Raw genomic sequence first — 15,084 nt, 5'->3', positions numbered from 1 at the left:
CAAACAAACAAAAAATTATGAACAAAAGAAACGCACAGTTGAATTTCCCAGAGTGGATCAGGAATCGTAAATGAACTCCATTCAAAGCCTTTGGTGCGATGCAGGTTAGTGAGGTTTGCTCTGGGCCCGAGTGTTTCCTCCCTGCAATCTGTTCATCCCTCTGTACCACTCCCTCTTCCCAGCCCTTCAGGCCTTTCCTTCCCTCTTGCCCACTGAAAAGAGAATTTGATAAACTCAGTCACACCAGGATGGCACAGGTGGAAGCAATTTAATGTGTCACCCTCTCCTTGCAAAAAGGCTGGCAGGTAAGAAAAATCAAGTCAGTGGTGTCACATTAGTGACCTGAATGAACATGAGAGGTTTTTTCTCTACTTAAACACTAATAAATAAATAAATAAATAAATAAATAAATAAATAAATAAAGCCAAGGGAGGCTTGATCCTCTCAGCATCTTCATATTGATAAAGTATGACTGAAAAATGGCCCCTGCCCTCCATGAAGTTATTGTGTAGTTGTGGCATTTACAGGCTACTTTTTCCCTTCTTCTAGACAATGGAATGAGAAGCATGCTCCCCAGTACTGATTATAACTACTTCTGCCCTTACCACTCTAACAGAGAGTAAGTCAGACATGATCTGGATGTGTTAAGACCATATTGCAGATTTCTTCAGCTCCCAAATAAAAGGCAAACATCTAGCCTGACACTCAAGGCCTTCCGTGATTTGACTCCACCTGCCTAGTCAATCTTTTTTCTCACTAACCCCCTACCAAATGCAACTAAACTATATTTCAAGCCCTTGCCATACCCAATATTTCATGCTATTAAAAGTTATCTGTTGCTGTGGAGATAGATTACCTCGAAATTTACTGATTAAAAGGATAAACATTATCTTCTTATCAGTTTCTGTGGGTCAAGAAGTTAGAAGGCCCTTAGCTAGATGCTTCTGGCTTGGAATTTATGAGGTTGCAGGGACTGGAGGATCTGTTTCGGAGGCATCTTCTGCACTCCTTGTTGGTGGGAAGTCTCGGTTCCTCTCCATGTGGGTCTCTTCCAGGGCTGTTTGAACATAGTTGCTGCCTTCTCTCAAAGTAAATGATCCAGGAGAGAGTGCTGAGGTGTAAGCTGTCCCTTTTATGAGCTAGCCTCACCAGCCACATAGCATCACTTCTACCACATGGTAGAAGTGTATCATTCAGTCCATACTCCAGGGGAGGGGCATTTAGGAGGGATGTCAAATAATTTGTGGACATATTTGAAACCATCGTAATGCTCCTGCCCCACTGTCCATCTGTTCCCTCCGCACAGAATGCACTTCCCATATCTGCAGAGCCCAGTCCTACGTGACTTTATATTTAGCAGCTTCCCTGGGCTCTTCCTACCGGATTCGAGTAGCACCCTGAACTCCCAGGAGTGATAAAAACATCCCCAGACATTGTCAAGCGTGCCACAGTAGACACGAATCACCCCTGCTTTAGAACCACAGTTCTAGATATTTAGTTCTGATTCATTTTGTAACCCTAATTTAAAGGTTTTAATATGTTGATATTAACTACTCTAAAAGATTAGTCTAATAAGATAGGAGAATAAGACTATTTTTTCAATCTTTATGTTGCTGAGGACACTGACTTACCCTGTTCAGTTTTTCCTGAGCTTCTTTTACTCCTTTGGGTGATTCCAATAGCCTCTCAATAAATTCTTCTGTTGTTGTTATTATTATTATTATTATTATTTTGCTTATATTAGCTTCGTTTGCTTTCTACAGAAATGTCATTAACAAAAACCAACTCGTACTTCAAGCTCTAGCTCAAATACCATTTCTTCCAGTTCTCCCAGATATTCTTGGGTGAAGGTTATCTTTTCCTCTCCTTCATTTCTATTTTAATGCTTTCCACAGCCTAACAGTAGAGTCAGGTTTACATATACCCTAACCTTCCCTTCCAAAAGCCTCCAAGGACCAGGAATTGTACCTAGAATAATATATCCTGAATCTAATTATAAATGAAATAGATTTTCATTTGGGGGAGAAATACCAAGGGAAATACCAAGTGACCACATCACTAGGGAAGAAGAGTTTGGAGGCTAGTATGCTTTCAATGCTTTTTTGCTTTTTCACATTTATTAGAGGCTGTTTCCGTACAATGAGGAGGTTGAGCACTCACTTTGGATCACAATTCAGTTCAGCTTCTGTCTCACTCACTGTGAGACCTTGGACAAGTTACTAATTTTTCTGTACCTGAAATTGCTCATCTGTAAGATGGTGATTGATACAATATTATTTGATGAGGTTAAAACATAAAACAGGTAAGTCAGAGCTGTCCTAGCCCAATTAGGAGAGAAGCAGAGGTTCAGTCATTTGGCCTCGCCCTCACTGGTAGCCACCTCTGAGGGAATCAGCTCAGGAGCCTAGGGCTCTCCAGTTCAGTTTGAGACAAACACCAACAGCCATTCTAGTGCTTTTACTGATAAGGAGGTTGAAAAGGTGAATAAATAGCTTTCCCATGGCAACGCAGCTAATTCATGGTAAACCGGGGACTACAGCCCAGTTCCCCCAACTCATAAGCTGGATGCTCTTTCCACTAACTCTCCCAACTCTAGTCCTGATGTCAACTCTTCCTACTTAGTTTATCTGGTCCTGTTTTCTTAACTTGGCATTCCGGGTCCTGCGTGTCATCCAACTTGTCCTACTTTTCTGCCATTGCCACTTTTATTTCAGCCACGTCATCCTCATCATTTTACCATCATTGTTTGTTGATTCTTATGTTAACAGCAGGCTCACTGCCCTTCCAAACATTTTTCCTTTTTGACTTGTTCTCACATCACTCCAAGAGATTCATAGTACATAATTTTGCATGGTTTAACTCATCATTTTAGTAGGAAAAAGATGAAAGGCCTTTGGCACTTGTAAAATTGTTTTATGAAAGTTCTCATACCCTTCACTAATCTCTCATATAACCTAAAATTAAATGCTTAATTGTGTTATATTTTTGTATTGCCCACTGTGGTTTTATGTATTACTTAAACTTTTCAAGTAATTTCTTATGTTCATTGATGGTAGGTAAGGATTGTTTTAAACGTCTGTATACAGATATATTTGCTACATAAATGAGAGGCAAGGTCAAGCACTAATTATTTCAGTATTTTTGAATATGGTTGATCCCACAAACTAGAATGTGAACTTCTCAAGAATAAAAATCTTTTCAATTTTATAAACTCCACTAGTGCCTAATGTAAGGGGAAGTGTTTGGACACGTTTTTGGTTCTCTTAAATTCTTCTGCATTCTAAGCCCAATATTTTAACATCAAGCATAAATGAAAATGTGTCAGGGGCTATGAGTTCTTTTAAATAAATATATATGCATATGTGTGTACACATATGAGTGTATATACATGTATATCACCTACGTCCTCTCCTTTGGTTACACATTTGTCATGCTATATGCTATTCTGTAGGAACAATGTAAGAACTCATGTGTTAGGCCCTGGACTATGTGTTACATACATTATCTGATTTAGTAATCACTGAGGTAACTACTATTTTTATATTAAAGATTGAAAAGAAACCCCAAAACTTAGATGAGGTTAAAAAAAAATCCAGCTCCAAATAACACAGCTAGGTCATGGCAGAGCTAGAATTGAATCCAGGTCTAATTCCAGAATTCATGTTCTTAACTGCCATGGGGTGTGTGGCCCAGGGTAAGTCTCCTACCTCTGTTTAATGGAGTAAATATGAGGGCTACAGTAAGGGTTAAATGAGCTAATTCAGGTTCTTAGCATGATACCCTACACACAATCCCTAACAATCTGCCCTCATATCAATACACTATGACAGGGTTAAAAGGTCAAATAAGACATGCTCCCTATCCTTGAAAAATTTGTCTAATTTATGGTAGGTGGAATCATACAATAGCACTCCAAGATTTCCTGCCATTGGTATCATGCCCATGGTTATCTTATATGTAAAAGGAGTTTACCCAGATGTAATTAAGGTTGCTAATCAGTGGACTCCAAATTAACCAAAAGGGAAATTAACCTGGTGTGCTGCACCTAATCACATGGGTCCTTAAAAAGCACTTTTTGCCAGCTAGTAGAGAATGCAAGTGAGACAGGTTTGAATCAGATTCCAATCCTGCACAGAGGGTAAGATGTGCCGGATTTAATGAGCTGTTTCCAGCTTGAAAGATGCAAGGGCTAGAGAGTGAGCTTCAGGAGGGGAGACCCCTAGCCAATACACAAGCATGAGGAACCAAATTCTGGTGGCAATCTGTGAGCCTTGAAGGGGATTTTCCCCAGTCTCCAGATTAGAGCTTGGCCTAGCTGACATTTTGATACCAGCCTTGTGAGATCCTAAATCAGAGAAGGCATCAGAACCCATCTGGACTTGTGATAGAAAGAAATGTAAGATAGTGAATTGATGTTAAGTTTATAGTGATTTGTTACAGAAGGGACAGATTTACAAAACTATTGCATGGGGTAATACAAACATATGAACAAGGGCTGAAGCCATTCACAGAGAGGGAGAGACATACAGCACAAGGGAGGACCATAATTCCACCTGCGTGGAGAGGCTGAGAAGGGTATGAAGTCTTGGCAAATTTAGAGGTGCTACCATTTTGAAGAATGAATAAAACGTGCTGACTGTGGGGGTGGGAGGACCTTGCATGAAGGAGGAGGAGGAAATAGACGTTAGGCAGAAAGTTCAGTAAGTAAATGATGAACAAGCAGAAACTGTAAATGATGTTGAAGGTGTGGCAGGTTGGAGCTGGGCTGTGATGCTTCTGTGCACTGGGGAAAGAGGTGTGTGGTTTCATTCTACCAGCACCGGCAGCACACTTAGAAAAAAATCTTTTAAAACTAATTGAAAATATTTAAAGACAGAGTATATGTATGCACATACCTGTAGTTTTATATTTTATATATACAACAGATGTTTTAATATTTGAGGTAAGTAGATGAATAACTTTTTTTAATAGTATTTCACCCCTTTAATATAAATCTGCTACAACTAATTAAATTAAAATGTTTATTTTGAAGACTATAAAGAAAAGGAAATCTTACCTTTTGCAACGGTATTGTAAGACCTGGAGAATATTATGTTAAGTGAAATAAGCCAGTCAGAGAAAGACAAATTCCATATGATTTCTCTTATATGTGGAATCTAATGAACAAAATTAACAAAATAGAAACTGACTCATAGATACAGAGACCAGACTGACAGCTGTCAGAGGGGAGGGAGTTTGGGGGGCTGGGAGAGAAGGGTGAAGGGGTTAAGAAAAAGCTCAGACACAAACCACATGGTGATTACCACAGGGAAAGAAGGCAGGTAGAAGAGGGCAAAGGGGGATAAATGGTGGCGGAGGGAGACTTGACTTGGGATGGTGAACACACAATATGATATACAGATGATGTGTTATAGAATTGTACGCTTGAAACTTATATGATTTTATTAACCAATGTCACCCCCATAAATTCAATTACAGTTTTTTAAAAAAGAGATCACTATCTTTCTCACAGCAAACTGATGCAATTTAAAACATTATTTTCAGCAATTTGGAATAATTTTGCCTATCTTTCTAATGACCAAACATCCCAAATTGGTATTTTTCTCATATTAATATAAATAGAAATGTTTGTTAATATTTCTGTAATAGTTTAATTTGTTAATTGAACCTGAAGGTACTTTGTTTATCTGAGCACACTGATTAGCAGGCTTCTCTTAAGGAAAGAGAAGTATTTTTCTAAAAAGAAATGTTAAATATTCCTGGCTACATTACAGATTTAGAAATAAAATGCTCAAATAATATAATTGAGCCAATTGTTCATTTCTCTTCCCCTTCCCTGAGGTGCTCCATGGGTATAAATTACGTACTCAGGGAGGTGCATTAAAATAGGGAGTCTCCTTGTGGCTGAGAGCACCTGAGTATCCTATGTCCCCAATTTTTCATCAGAGTGACTTATGCTCTGGGGACATTTTCCATCACTAACTTAACACTGAGGTTACATCAACGGATTTTTAAAAGAACATATTGTAAGAAGGATTATATGCAAACAGTTTAATAAATGTTAGCTGTACCAAAGATATTAAATATTGGTCTTACAATAATTAGCACCAGCTACTGGGTATATCTGTGTTTGAATAAACCGGCTTCACAATACTGTTCACTTTTATTGGTCTAACCCAGAGAAGAAAAAAGCTAGAAAATGTCTTCATGAATCAGAAATGTGTATAAGTTTTAATCACATGACCTTGGCTTCCTGACCAATTTTTGGTACTTTAAAAATTACATAATCTGTGATATAATATTTTTTAACTCAGAAGCTTGACCCACATTTAATTAAAATTAAAAAATACAAACAATGCCCATTATACAGGCATGTCACAGAAAATAACACACCATGTTTTCAAAAGAAATCTTGTCTTTTAAAAACTCAAAGGTAACATCTTTTCTAGTAACTAAGAATATATATGATCTGGCATAAACTGTTTTCATACAACTTTTATTAGCAATGAAGCAGTTACACATAAACAAGTAAACATTTAAAAATTGTACTACCTTTGGAATCTAAGTACAAGTCAACTCTATCTGCATTATAGGTCCAGACAAATAGACACTGAAAACAACTACGAGGATACAGATGGTCATTAGTTAAAGTTTAATTACTGTTCAATAATTCATTCTTTAAAAAAGTAATGGGTTTTGATAAATTCCAGCCCACAGGAGCACACATTCTGCCGGCCAAGGCCCTTCTCCTCTGGTCCCTGTGCTGCGCTCCACCCTCGTCTGGGGAGGTTTTCCTTGTTCCCAGTAACACAGGTGATTACATTCAAGTGGCATTTAACAGAAATTGTACCAAACTGCTCTATAATTTCATTTTGCACTGAATTAATTAACATCTTGGTAGGTGGCTGAGATGCTGAACATAAGCCTAAAGAAATATTTTAATCTTTAACCTATCGTACATGAATTGTCTCTAAATAAGGTAGATTCCATTTTTAGTAAATAGTACCAGGTTAAACACATTTTGCAGGGTCTGAAAGGGTAAAGATACGACATTCATAATGAGTAGATTTAGTTTTTGACAGACATGAACATCCATTTTAAAAAAGTTGGGGCACTGCAGACAGTTGAGAAGGATTTATAAAACTCACCAAGAGCTGGCATGCGTGATATTTTGAAAGACTGTTTACCTTAGAAGGTGTGTGTTTATAACAAAATGGCTTCTTTGTCCTTTGTTTAAAAGTTCCCACTTTGTAGCAATTAAAAATAATATCTTAATGCTGTTGTAATTTATATCCCAGAGCTTGAATGTAAATGTAATTTTCTCAACTATTATTTTTTTCAGACCATTAGAATTATATTCTGAAATATATATTCTATTATGTTTCTACAATTATATTACCAAGATATGACAGCTAACTCTTTGTTTCAAGTTTATAGCCTTCATATACCAAGAAAAAAAAAGAAGACAAACAAGGAATGTGAAAAGCCATCTCATAAAAAGCTGAAATGTCTTTTATTACATGGCATATTTTTCTCTGTCATAAACTTCCAGTTTAGGAAATGAGAAAACAAATACTTCTTTTGACGAACTCCTTAACAAAGTGTTTAACTCAGTATTTTTAGTTTTTTGGATTTTTTTTTAACTGTGAAAGTAAGGAAGGGAGGAAAGAAGACAGGGAGGGAAGGAAAGAAAAAGGGAAAGAGGGAGGCAGGAGGCCCATCTTCAACTTAGACCTTTTGGGGAGAATGGCACTGACGTTTAATGAGCACAGTTCCAAAGGGAGTGCAACTGAAGACTTCAGCCCAATTTCAAAAGCTTCGAAACATACAGTGAAATGGGCCCCTGGAAACAGCCTGAATAATGTGGGCGGGGGAGGTGGTCCTTGGTCAGGTTTCACCCAAAGGGCTCTAGGAGCAAGGGCCTCAGCCTTGTTTCAAAGGGTCCCACTGAGGGAACAACTGCCAGGTAATCTCTCTATGAATAAATTCTCTTTCCTGTACAACTTAAACCCTTCTTGATATAATATGCATAAGGAGAAATGACAAGAATATAATTTGGAAGTTTTAACACTGGTTTGTTATAAGGAAGGCTTCAGCTTAAAAAAAAAAGAATGCTTACATACCAGTTTCAGAAACAATTTTGCCTCCAGCATCTTCTAGCTCAATAATTCTGCAGCAACGACAGTCACAAATGCTGTCAAAAACAGCAGTGAGGTTTAAAAATAACAATTCAAATAATTATATCCTTTAGATTTGCAATACGCCATTTACTAAATTGGCAATCACAACAAAAATTTACAAGAGCCTTCTAGTTAGAAAAACAAATTAATCCTACCTTCTTAGGTTTTTATACGTGTGATTGTCTCTAAATTCTATCAGGCAAGCATATAGGGTTTCCTTCTCATCAAATTCTATGTCTGTCCTGATGTCGCCAGTCACAAGAGACCTTTTGTATCACTGCTCCCTGGAGTCCTAATTCTAACTAGAGTCCTGAGCAAACACAAAAGTAACCTGGCAGTTACATCATTCTATATAAATGAAAAAAGACTTTGCTATCTAAAAATAACGAAAGGCTCCATTTAAATTAATGTTATTTTTGTCAAGTGTTCATTTTACTTTGTAATAATGTAGTTCTGATCCAAATAGAGTTCTTACGGGCTCTAAAAAGATCTCTAGAGATTATATGCAGGGCAGTAATTTAATTCTTATTTGTTGCAATGATATTTAAGGTTTACTGTGATTTGGGATTTTTAGTACTGTTGCTGAAACCTTATGGAAACTGTTTTATTTAGAAATTCTGATTAGATTCTGTTCAGCTCCTGTTTATAAAAAGTATTATTATAAAAAATGAATGTTTTTGTTCTTGTGAGATATTCATTCTCTTGTTATTTATTCCTTATTTGCTTTCACAATTCTGTTTTGGTCACTATGATTAGTTGCTATGGAAATTACCTCCTATAGAAATAATTCTGATGTCATTATTGTAAGAATATGATTTTTAGTGAATAATATCAATAGCAGACATCAACTCTTGCTAGAAAAAGAAAACCTAATTAAAATTCTTAAAAGGGGGATTAATTCTGAAAGTTATTATCTTGGGCCACTTTTCTGATATTTTTGAATTGACCACCTGCTTTTAAAATAAGTATTAAATAAATTTTAAAGTGTTAATCAGCTACTCTCTTCCCTAAATTCCAATGTAACAATGGAAATCAGCACTATGCATAGAAAAATGAAAGAACATTTCATCTACCTTTTCTCTGAACTAATAAATGTATGCTTCACTTATGAGAGTTAATGTCTACAGGATTTCAGGGCTCATCAAAGAGACAACTTTGAATAGCACATTACAAATTCCCTTTAAAGATGAAGAGTTTAATATCCCAAATTTATCCCAGGAATTTAAAAGGTCAGTGAGTTAACTAAGTGGGTTAAACAATAGATGAGAGCCAGTGAATCATTAGATGAGAATTCCAGAATGCTGAGAAGAAATTTTCTTGGGTGAATTCTATAATTTGTGGTTTGAATAAAACTTTTGAAAAATTCCATTAGTGTTAAAATTCTCAAAATGAGAATGTGGCTCATATTTAACACATTTTAAATTACTAGACAGTCTCTCCCCAAAGAAATTTTAATGCTTTCTTCTGCCTAGTTCTTGTTCACTGCCTGGTACTAATTTAGGAATAAATTAACCCTTCCAACAATTAGGGTATTGTCTAGAGAGTGCCTCTTGCACTCTGCTGGGGAAATCACTCATATTATGAAAATCAGAAGTAAATGAGAAATTCATTTCTTCATTATAAAACAGGTTTATACCTTATAACTTATTAATTATTGATTTAAATCACTATCTTATTTACCTACATAATTTCATATTACTACATCTATAGTGCTGAATCAAGCCTCACAGTTACAGCTTTTGTTAATGTTTTAGACAGTTAAGGGTTTTCTATATTTATGCCTGCAACCATGATCGAGGGTCCAAAATGTCTTTGATCGATTTCTGCCTTGGAGTGGGCACTGGCTTGGCTTCAGAACTGGTTTTAGTGTCTGAGTGTTCACCATCGGTTAAACTACTTTTCCTGGTAGGAAGGAGTTTTCGAGGAGCAGCCACTGGTTTCTGTAAGTGATGCATTAGGGTTGATAATTTGGTATCCAAAGAAGAGGTCTGAGATAAATCTGTTTTTTCCCAGTTGTCCTTAACCGATTGATCTGTGTTGCTCTGTGTCTTTAAGCTGAATGGAGCTTTATCAGAAGGGGGAAGGGGAGCTTGTCTCTTTTTCCTTTTCCCATCAGGTAACTGCTTGTTTGAAGATAATACCTTTTTCTGGATGACCACTTCATGGTTACCATCAAAGATTGTGGCCCAAGGAGGCGGTGAGTATTCTTCATGCTGACCAATAAGGAACTGTCCATTTGTCTCTTCAATTTTTTTTTGTATTATGTCAGTTAGACTTTCAAGCTTTATAGGTGAATCAATGCCTGTAATAATTTTAGGAAAAAGATACATGGGAAACAATTCAAAACAGTATACACTTTACCTGAATTACTATTTTTCAAACCAATATGCTACCTATAATAGTCATCACAAACACTAGGATAGCAAGTGGTTTTTTAAAAGTATTTACTTGTGAAAATAACCATACCTGTAGAACCAAAAAATAAGATCACATACTATGCATCGCGCCCACATACACATATATACATATATGCATAAATGTGTGTATTCCTAAGTAAATGAGTAAAGTCTACCTTACAAAGGAATAGTGACATCAGAATTTTTTCAATTACTTTCCTGGATTTAAAATCTATTCTGACTTCTAAGTAAAAAAGGATTCCATTTTTATAAAAGCCTAATATGTAAACTGCGATAAACACAATGGATTTTTTCTTATAGACCAGCCAAGTTTCTCTAATAGGGTAAAAATTCAAAACCAAAAACCCTGAGAAATAGAGTGAAACCCTGATACCATTTTGGTGATAATTCTGGGTAAAATTTTCATTGGTGAAAATAAAAGAACAGAGATAAATGTCTACTGAATGAATATTTTCAAATGCGTAAACCCAAACGTATCCTTTTAAATCTAACAGTTTAAAGTACATGTGAGTGCAGGGCCACTGGAGGCAAAACAGACTAGAATTTAGTCTTCACTTGTGCTTGTCCATAACACGGCTCAAGGAGGAGATCCTGCAAAGACAAACAAATGCCCAACAAATGCCCTTCAAAGGGTAAGAAAAGGAAATATTAATGAGTCTAATTTTTTTTAAATTTTCCAAAGTATTACATGTCACCACTTTTTTGACCTTACAGGTGTGGTTCATTTGGTTGGGTGTTGTCCATCAAAGCAAAAGGTCACTGGTTCGATTCCCAGTCAGGACAGAGGCCTGAGTTGTGAGCCTGGTCCCCAGTCCGTGTACATGCAAAAGGCAATGGATAGATTGCCTCTCTCTCCGTGGATGTTTCCCTCTCTTTCTCCCTCCCTTCCCCTCTCTCTAAAAATAAATAAATAAAATCTTAAGAAAAAACTGTACCATTTTTTTGGCCTGAGATAAAAGCTTCCATTTATTAATACTCATTTATCAGCACTACTTTAAAACAAATTTAATAAAATACAAAAAATTACTGAACATGATAATATTTTATAATCTGTAACTTTACATTTTCAGACTTTTCATCAGCTATTCAGCTAATATTTATTTTAGTGCACCCTTATTCATTTTGAAACCTTAACATTTTTGTTAGATCTTAAGCATTCAAACTACAAAAATGTGTATTCATTAATTTTGCATTAATTCATCTATTAAACATGAGTTCCTTAGTCTATAATCACAGTCTTTTTTTATTCATTTTCACTGTGCCCCCCAAATTTTAGCATTTTAATGTCAATGAATAAGCTGCTTGATTATGGACAATGTTGTTTTTGTTACCCTGCAGCTTAGAAAAGACAAACCCCACTTACTCATATCATGGTACACTGAGGTCGCGTCTTTTGTCAAGAACAAAGGTGGTTTCCGTGGTGACATAATCTCAATTTTCATAAGTTCTTCACAACAATGCTTCCATTGGCCTAAGAAAGACAGAAAAAGGCAGGCTAGTTTAAAACATAAATGTGAAGGAGTATATTTCATTTTCAATAGATATTAACACATTTTTCCTTTGAAAAATAAAAGTGAATTTATAAAGCATTACCTTAAGAAAGCCATAAAAATATAGTGCTACCCATCATTTTAAGTTCAGATTGAGACATAAAAATAATCTACTTTAAAAATAAAGTTCTATGCACAGATGTTAAGCTAAGATCTCTAGGCTATTAAATAATATACTACTTCACTAAATGGTCAATAATTAAAATTCCTATTAATGACTAAAGTGTATATAAGTTTTCTTCTATTAAATAGTAAATAAAAATGTCCAGTATTTAAGATAGTTGAAAGGTAAAACATCAAATGGAATATAGTTACCTAGGAGGAAAAAAAGGAGTAATGATTCTCAAAAGTAATTTCAACTTTGAAAATTCTAAGTAAAAAATAAAGATTGGTTATCTAACAATTACATCTTTAAGATGATTATCATGTTTTTTAAAAAATCATTCAACTCTAGAAAAACAACATGTTTTCATTTAAGTAAGAGGTATACAAAAGCCTATTATAATGACAGAGCCATGAATACTTTAACAGAACCTAATTTATTTTAGGAAGAACACTTTAAATAAAGCCACTAGGCATTCAGAATAAACAAATACTCTTGAATAAGTTGTTTCACTTATTAAGTTAAACCTTTAAAATGTGGACAACATTAATTTCTCTTTTAATTATGTTTTACTATTTTTATCTTAAAATAAAATTCTCAAGTTATTTCTTCTGAGTGGATGTAAAAAACTGAAGCTTTCCATATTTACTGTTCACCTGCATGCTGGATAACAACTGTGGGAGAAACTATGTGACTATATATTCATGTTACAAAAGTCTAAGTTACTGAGGTTCACCATTATTAAATTCTTGTATCAGTAGAAAAGTAAGTGTAATACACAAGTACCTTTTAGACTGATTTATGATCCATATTTCATTTCCTTTTATTATATTCTCAATCTCCATATTCAATATCCAACTTAGTTATTTTATAGGGCTTAAAAATTAAAGACTTTTCATGTTTAGTCAAACTAGCTATTCATTTTTGTTGTTTTAAGTCTGTCATAGTGATATGGTAATATATGCTAAATTTTAAATCCATAACCTTAACTGGTTAAGCAACATAAAAACCTTTCAGTATGTTTTATTATAATGCTAAATACAGAATATCATAAAAATTTCAAAATAACCTACATAGCAACTCATAAAGGGAATAAAATCTTGAGTTTTAGGCTTCAAAGGTTGCCCTGCAGAATTTAAATCTAGTGGGATCTGAGATCTGATAACTTATTCCTCCCCTCCACTTCCTTTTTAGATAAATATATAAAAGCCAGCTCTTCCTTCTTAGGGGCAGAAAGAAAGGCCATATTTAATGGAAAAATAATGAAACACTTTAAACCAGCAAACATTTCTCTGTCAAATCTTACACAAATTAGAAAGTGCAGTATTTTCTCTGTATTGATAGATGAAAGCTTCTGATGGTTAAACTGGTAGCAGAATACCAATCATGCCGAAAACTGGAATACAAAGCCACATTATCCCATGTGTTACTGAAGTCTGAGGGACAAAAAGGTGGTATGTTCACTGGTCAAGATTTTACACCTGAAACATTTACCAGCAACTAAATTAGTATGCAGTTATGTATGCTACTAATATGCTAGCATAAAAACAAAGGCTCAGTATACAATATTCAATTAATATATTTTATTCACATAAAATCTATATATTGAAGATGTTTCCCACAATATTTGTTATACTATTCCCAGTCAGAATAATCTGTTATGCTAAGCTGTTTATGTAACTCAACATTTATATTATTAAATATCTGAAAAAAAATTTTTTTTTGACCCACCATTCCTAGCTCTACCCCTTTGATCAACTAAGACAAGTGGCATTTCTTCTTCTGCATGTTTGTTAGCTCCAATTATTAAAAATTAACTATTACATATAATAACTATGTATGGTACTGAGTGGAAATATCACGGGAAGCACTTTGTGAAGTATATTATTGTCTGACCACGATGCCATACACCTGAAATTAATACAAAGTATTGACTGTAAACTATGATTTTAAAAAAGATTAAAATAATTATACAGAAAAAGTTAAGTTAACTATTATATCTCCTTTGCCTCACAACTTCCACTCCTCAGAGTGTTCTTCAACAGGATAAACAGGACTTAGTTCCATTAATGTTTTCTCATGGTTTCTAATTATCTCAATCTTTTGATGTTTTAATCTTAAGCAGAGTCAAATAATTGAATTTGCTCTAAATATTAAATTGCTCTTACTTTATTGTGACCTGGACATCTATCCTCTACTTTGTTGTATTGTCATATTTCACCTATGATTACAGGAGTCTACAGTTATCTCTAGGACAGCAAAAATTTTCAAGTGCAAGACACTCTGTAGGATAGTATAAATATTTGCATCTTTGCTTATATACACAATGAATTCTAAAGTACAAATGTAATAGAATTTGTACTTTAAAAACTAGACAGATCGGCAGATTTTATCCCCCAAACATTAAGTACTAAAGAAACAGCCAGACCTGAGAACCTTGTTGTCATCACTTTTTTATTACTTTGACAGTACAAAAATGCAATGAGATTCCTCTAGCTCCCTTTTAGCATGATAAATCATTTTACATAATCTGGAGAATGCAAACATGAGATCATGTAGTAGAAGTTGACATCCAGGCAATAATATTCTGGCATTTTAACTTCCTTTTATCCTTCCTTCCTGCTTTTTATGTACTAAAAATTATAAAATACCAGAATCATTTCTAAAAATAATAGTCTTTTGTAGATGGACTCTAAATCAAAGCATTTAGAGAAGCAGTTAAAATTTTAGCTGTGATTAGCAAATGAAAGGAAGTTGTCTTTTAGACAACACACCCATCATCAGCTGAAATTTTAAGAGAAAGAAATGTAGTTCATGCTGATAAGCATGGAACA

General features: G+C 34.9%; 1 protein-coding gene across 1 annotated transcript in view; it reads right to left on the bottom strand.

The window, feature by feature from the left end:
• Positions 1–6,105: 6,105 nt before the first annotated feature.
• RTKN2 (rhotekin 2) overlaps positions 6,106–15,084 on the bottom strand; it is a 69,141-nt gene continuing 60,162 nt past the window's right edge. The window contains exons 11-12 of the mRNA XM_045841797.1: positions 11,961–12,068; positions 6,106–10,482 (exon numbers count right to left, since the gene is read on the bottom strand). Of these exons, the coding sequence (XP_045697753.1) occupies positions 9,956–10,482; positions 11,961–12,068 (635 nt within the window). The 3' untranslated portion in view covers positions 6,106–9,955. The remainder of the gene's footprint in view (positions 10,483–11,960; positions 12,069–15,084) is intronic.

The sequence above is a fragment of the Phyllostomus hastatus genome, unplaced genomic scaffold, assembly GCF_019186645.2.
Source record: "Phyllostomus hastatus isolate PE091 unplaced genomic scaffold, TTU_PhHast_1.1 phas_contig_38, whole genome shotgun sequence".
In the NCBI taxonomy this organism is placed as follows: Eukaryota; Metazoa; Chordata; class Mammalia; order Chiroptera; family Phyllostomidae; genus Phyllostomus; species Phyllostomus hastatus.
The sequence above is the reverse complement of the archived record's forward strand: the minus strand, read 5'-3'. Positions and strand labels throughout refer to the sequence as shown.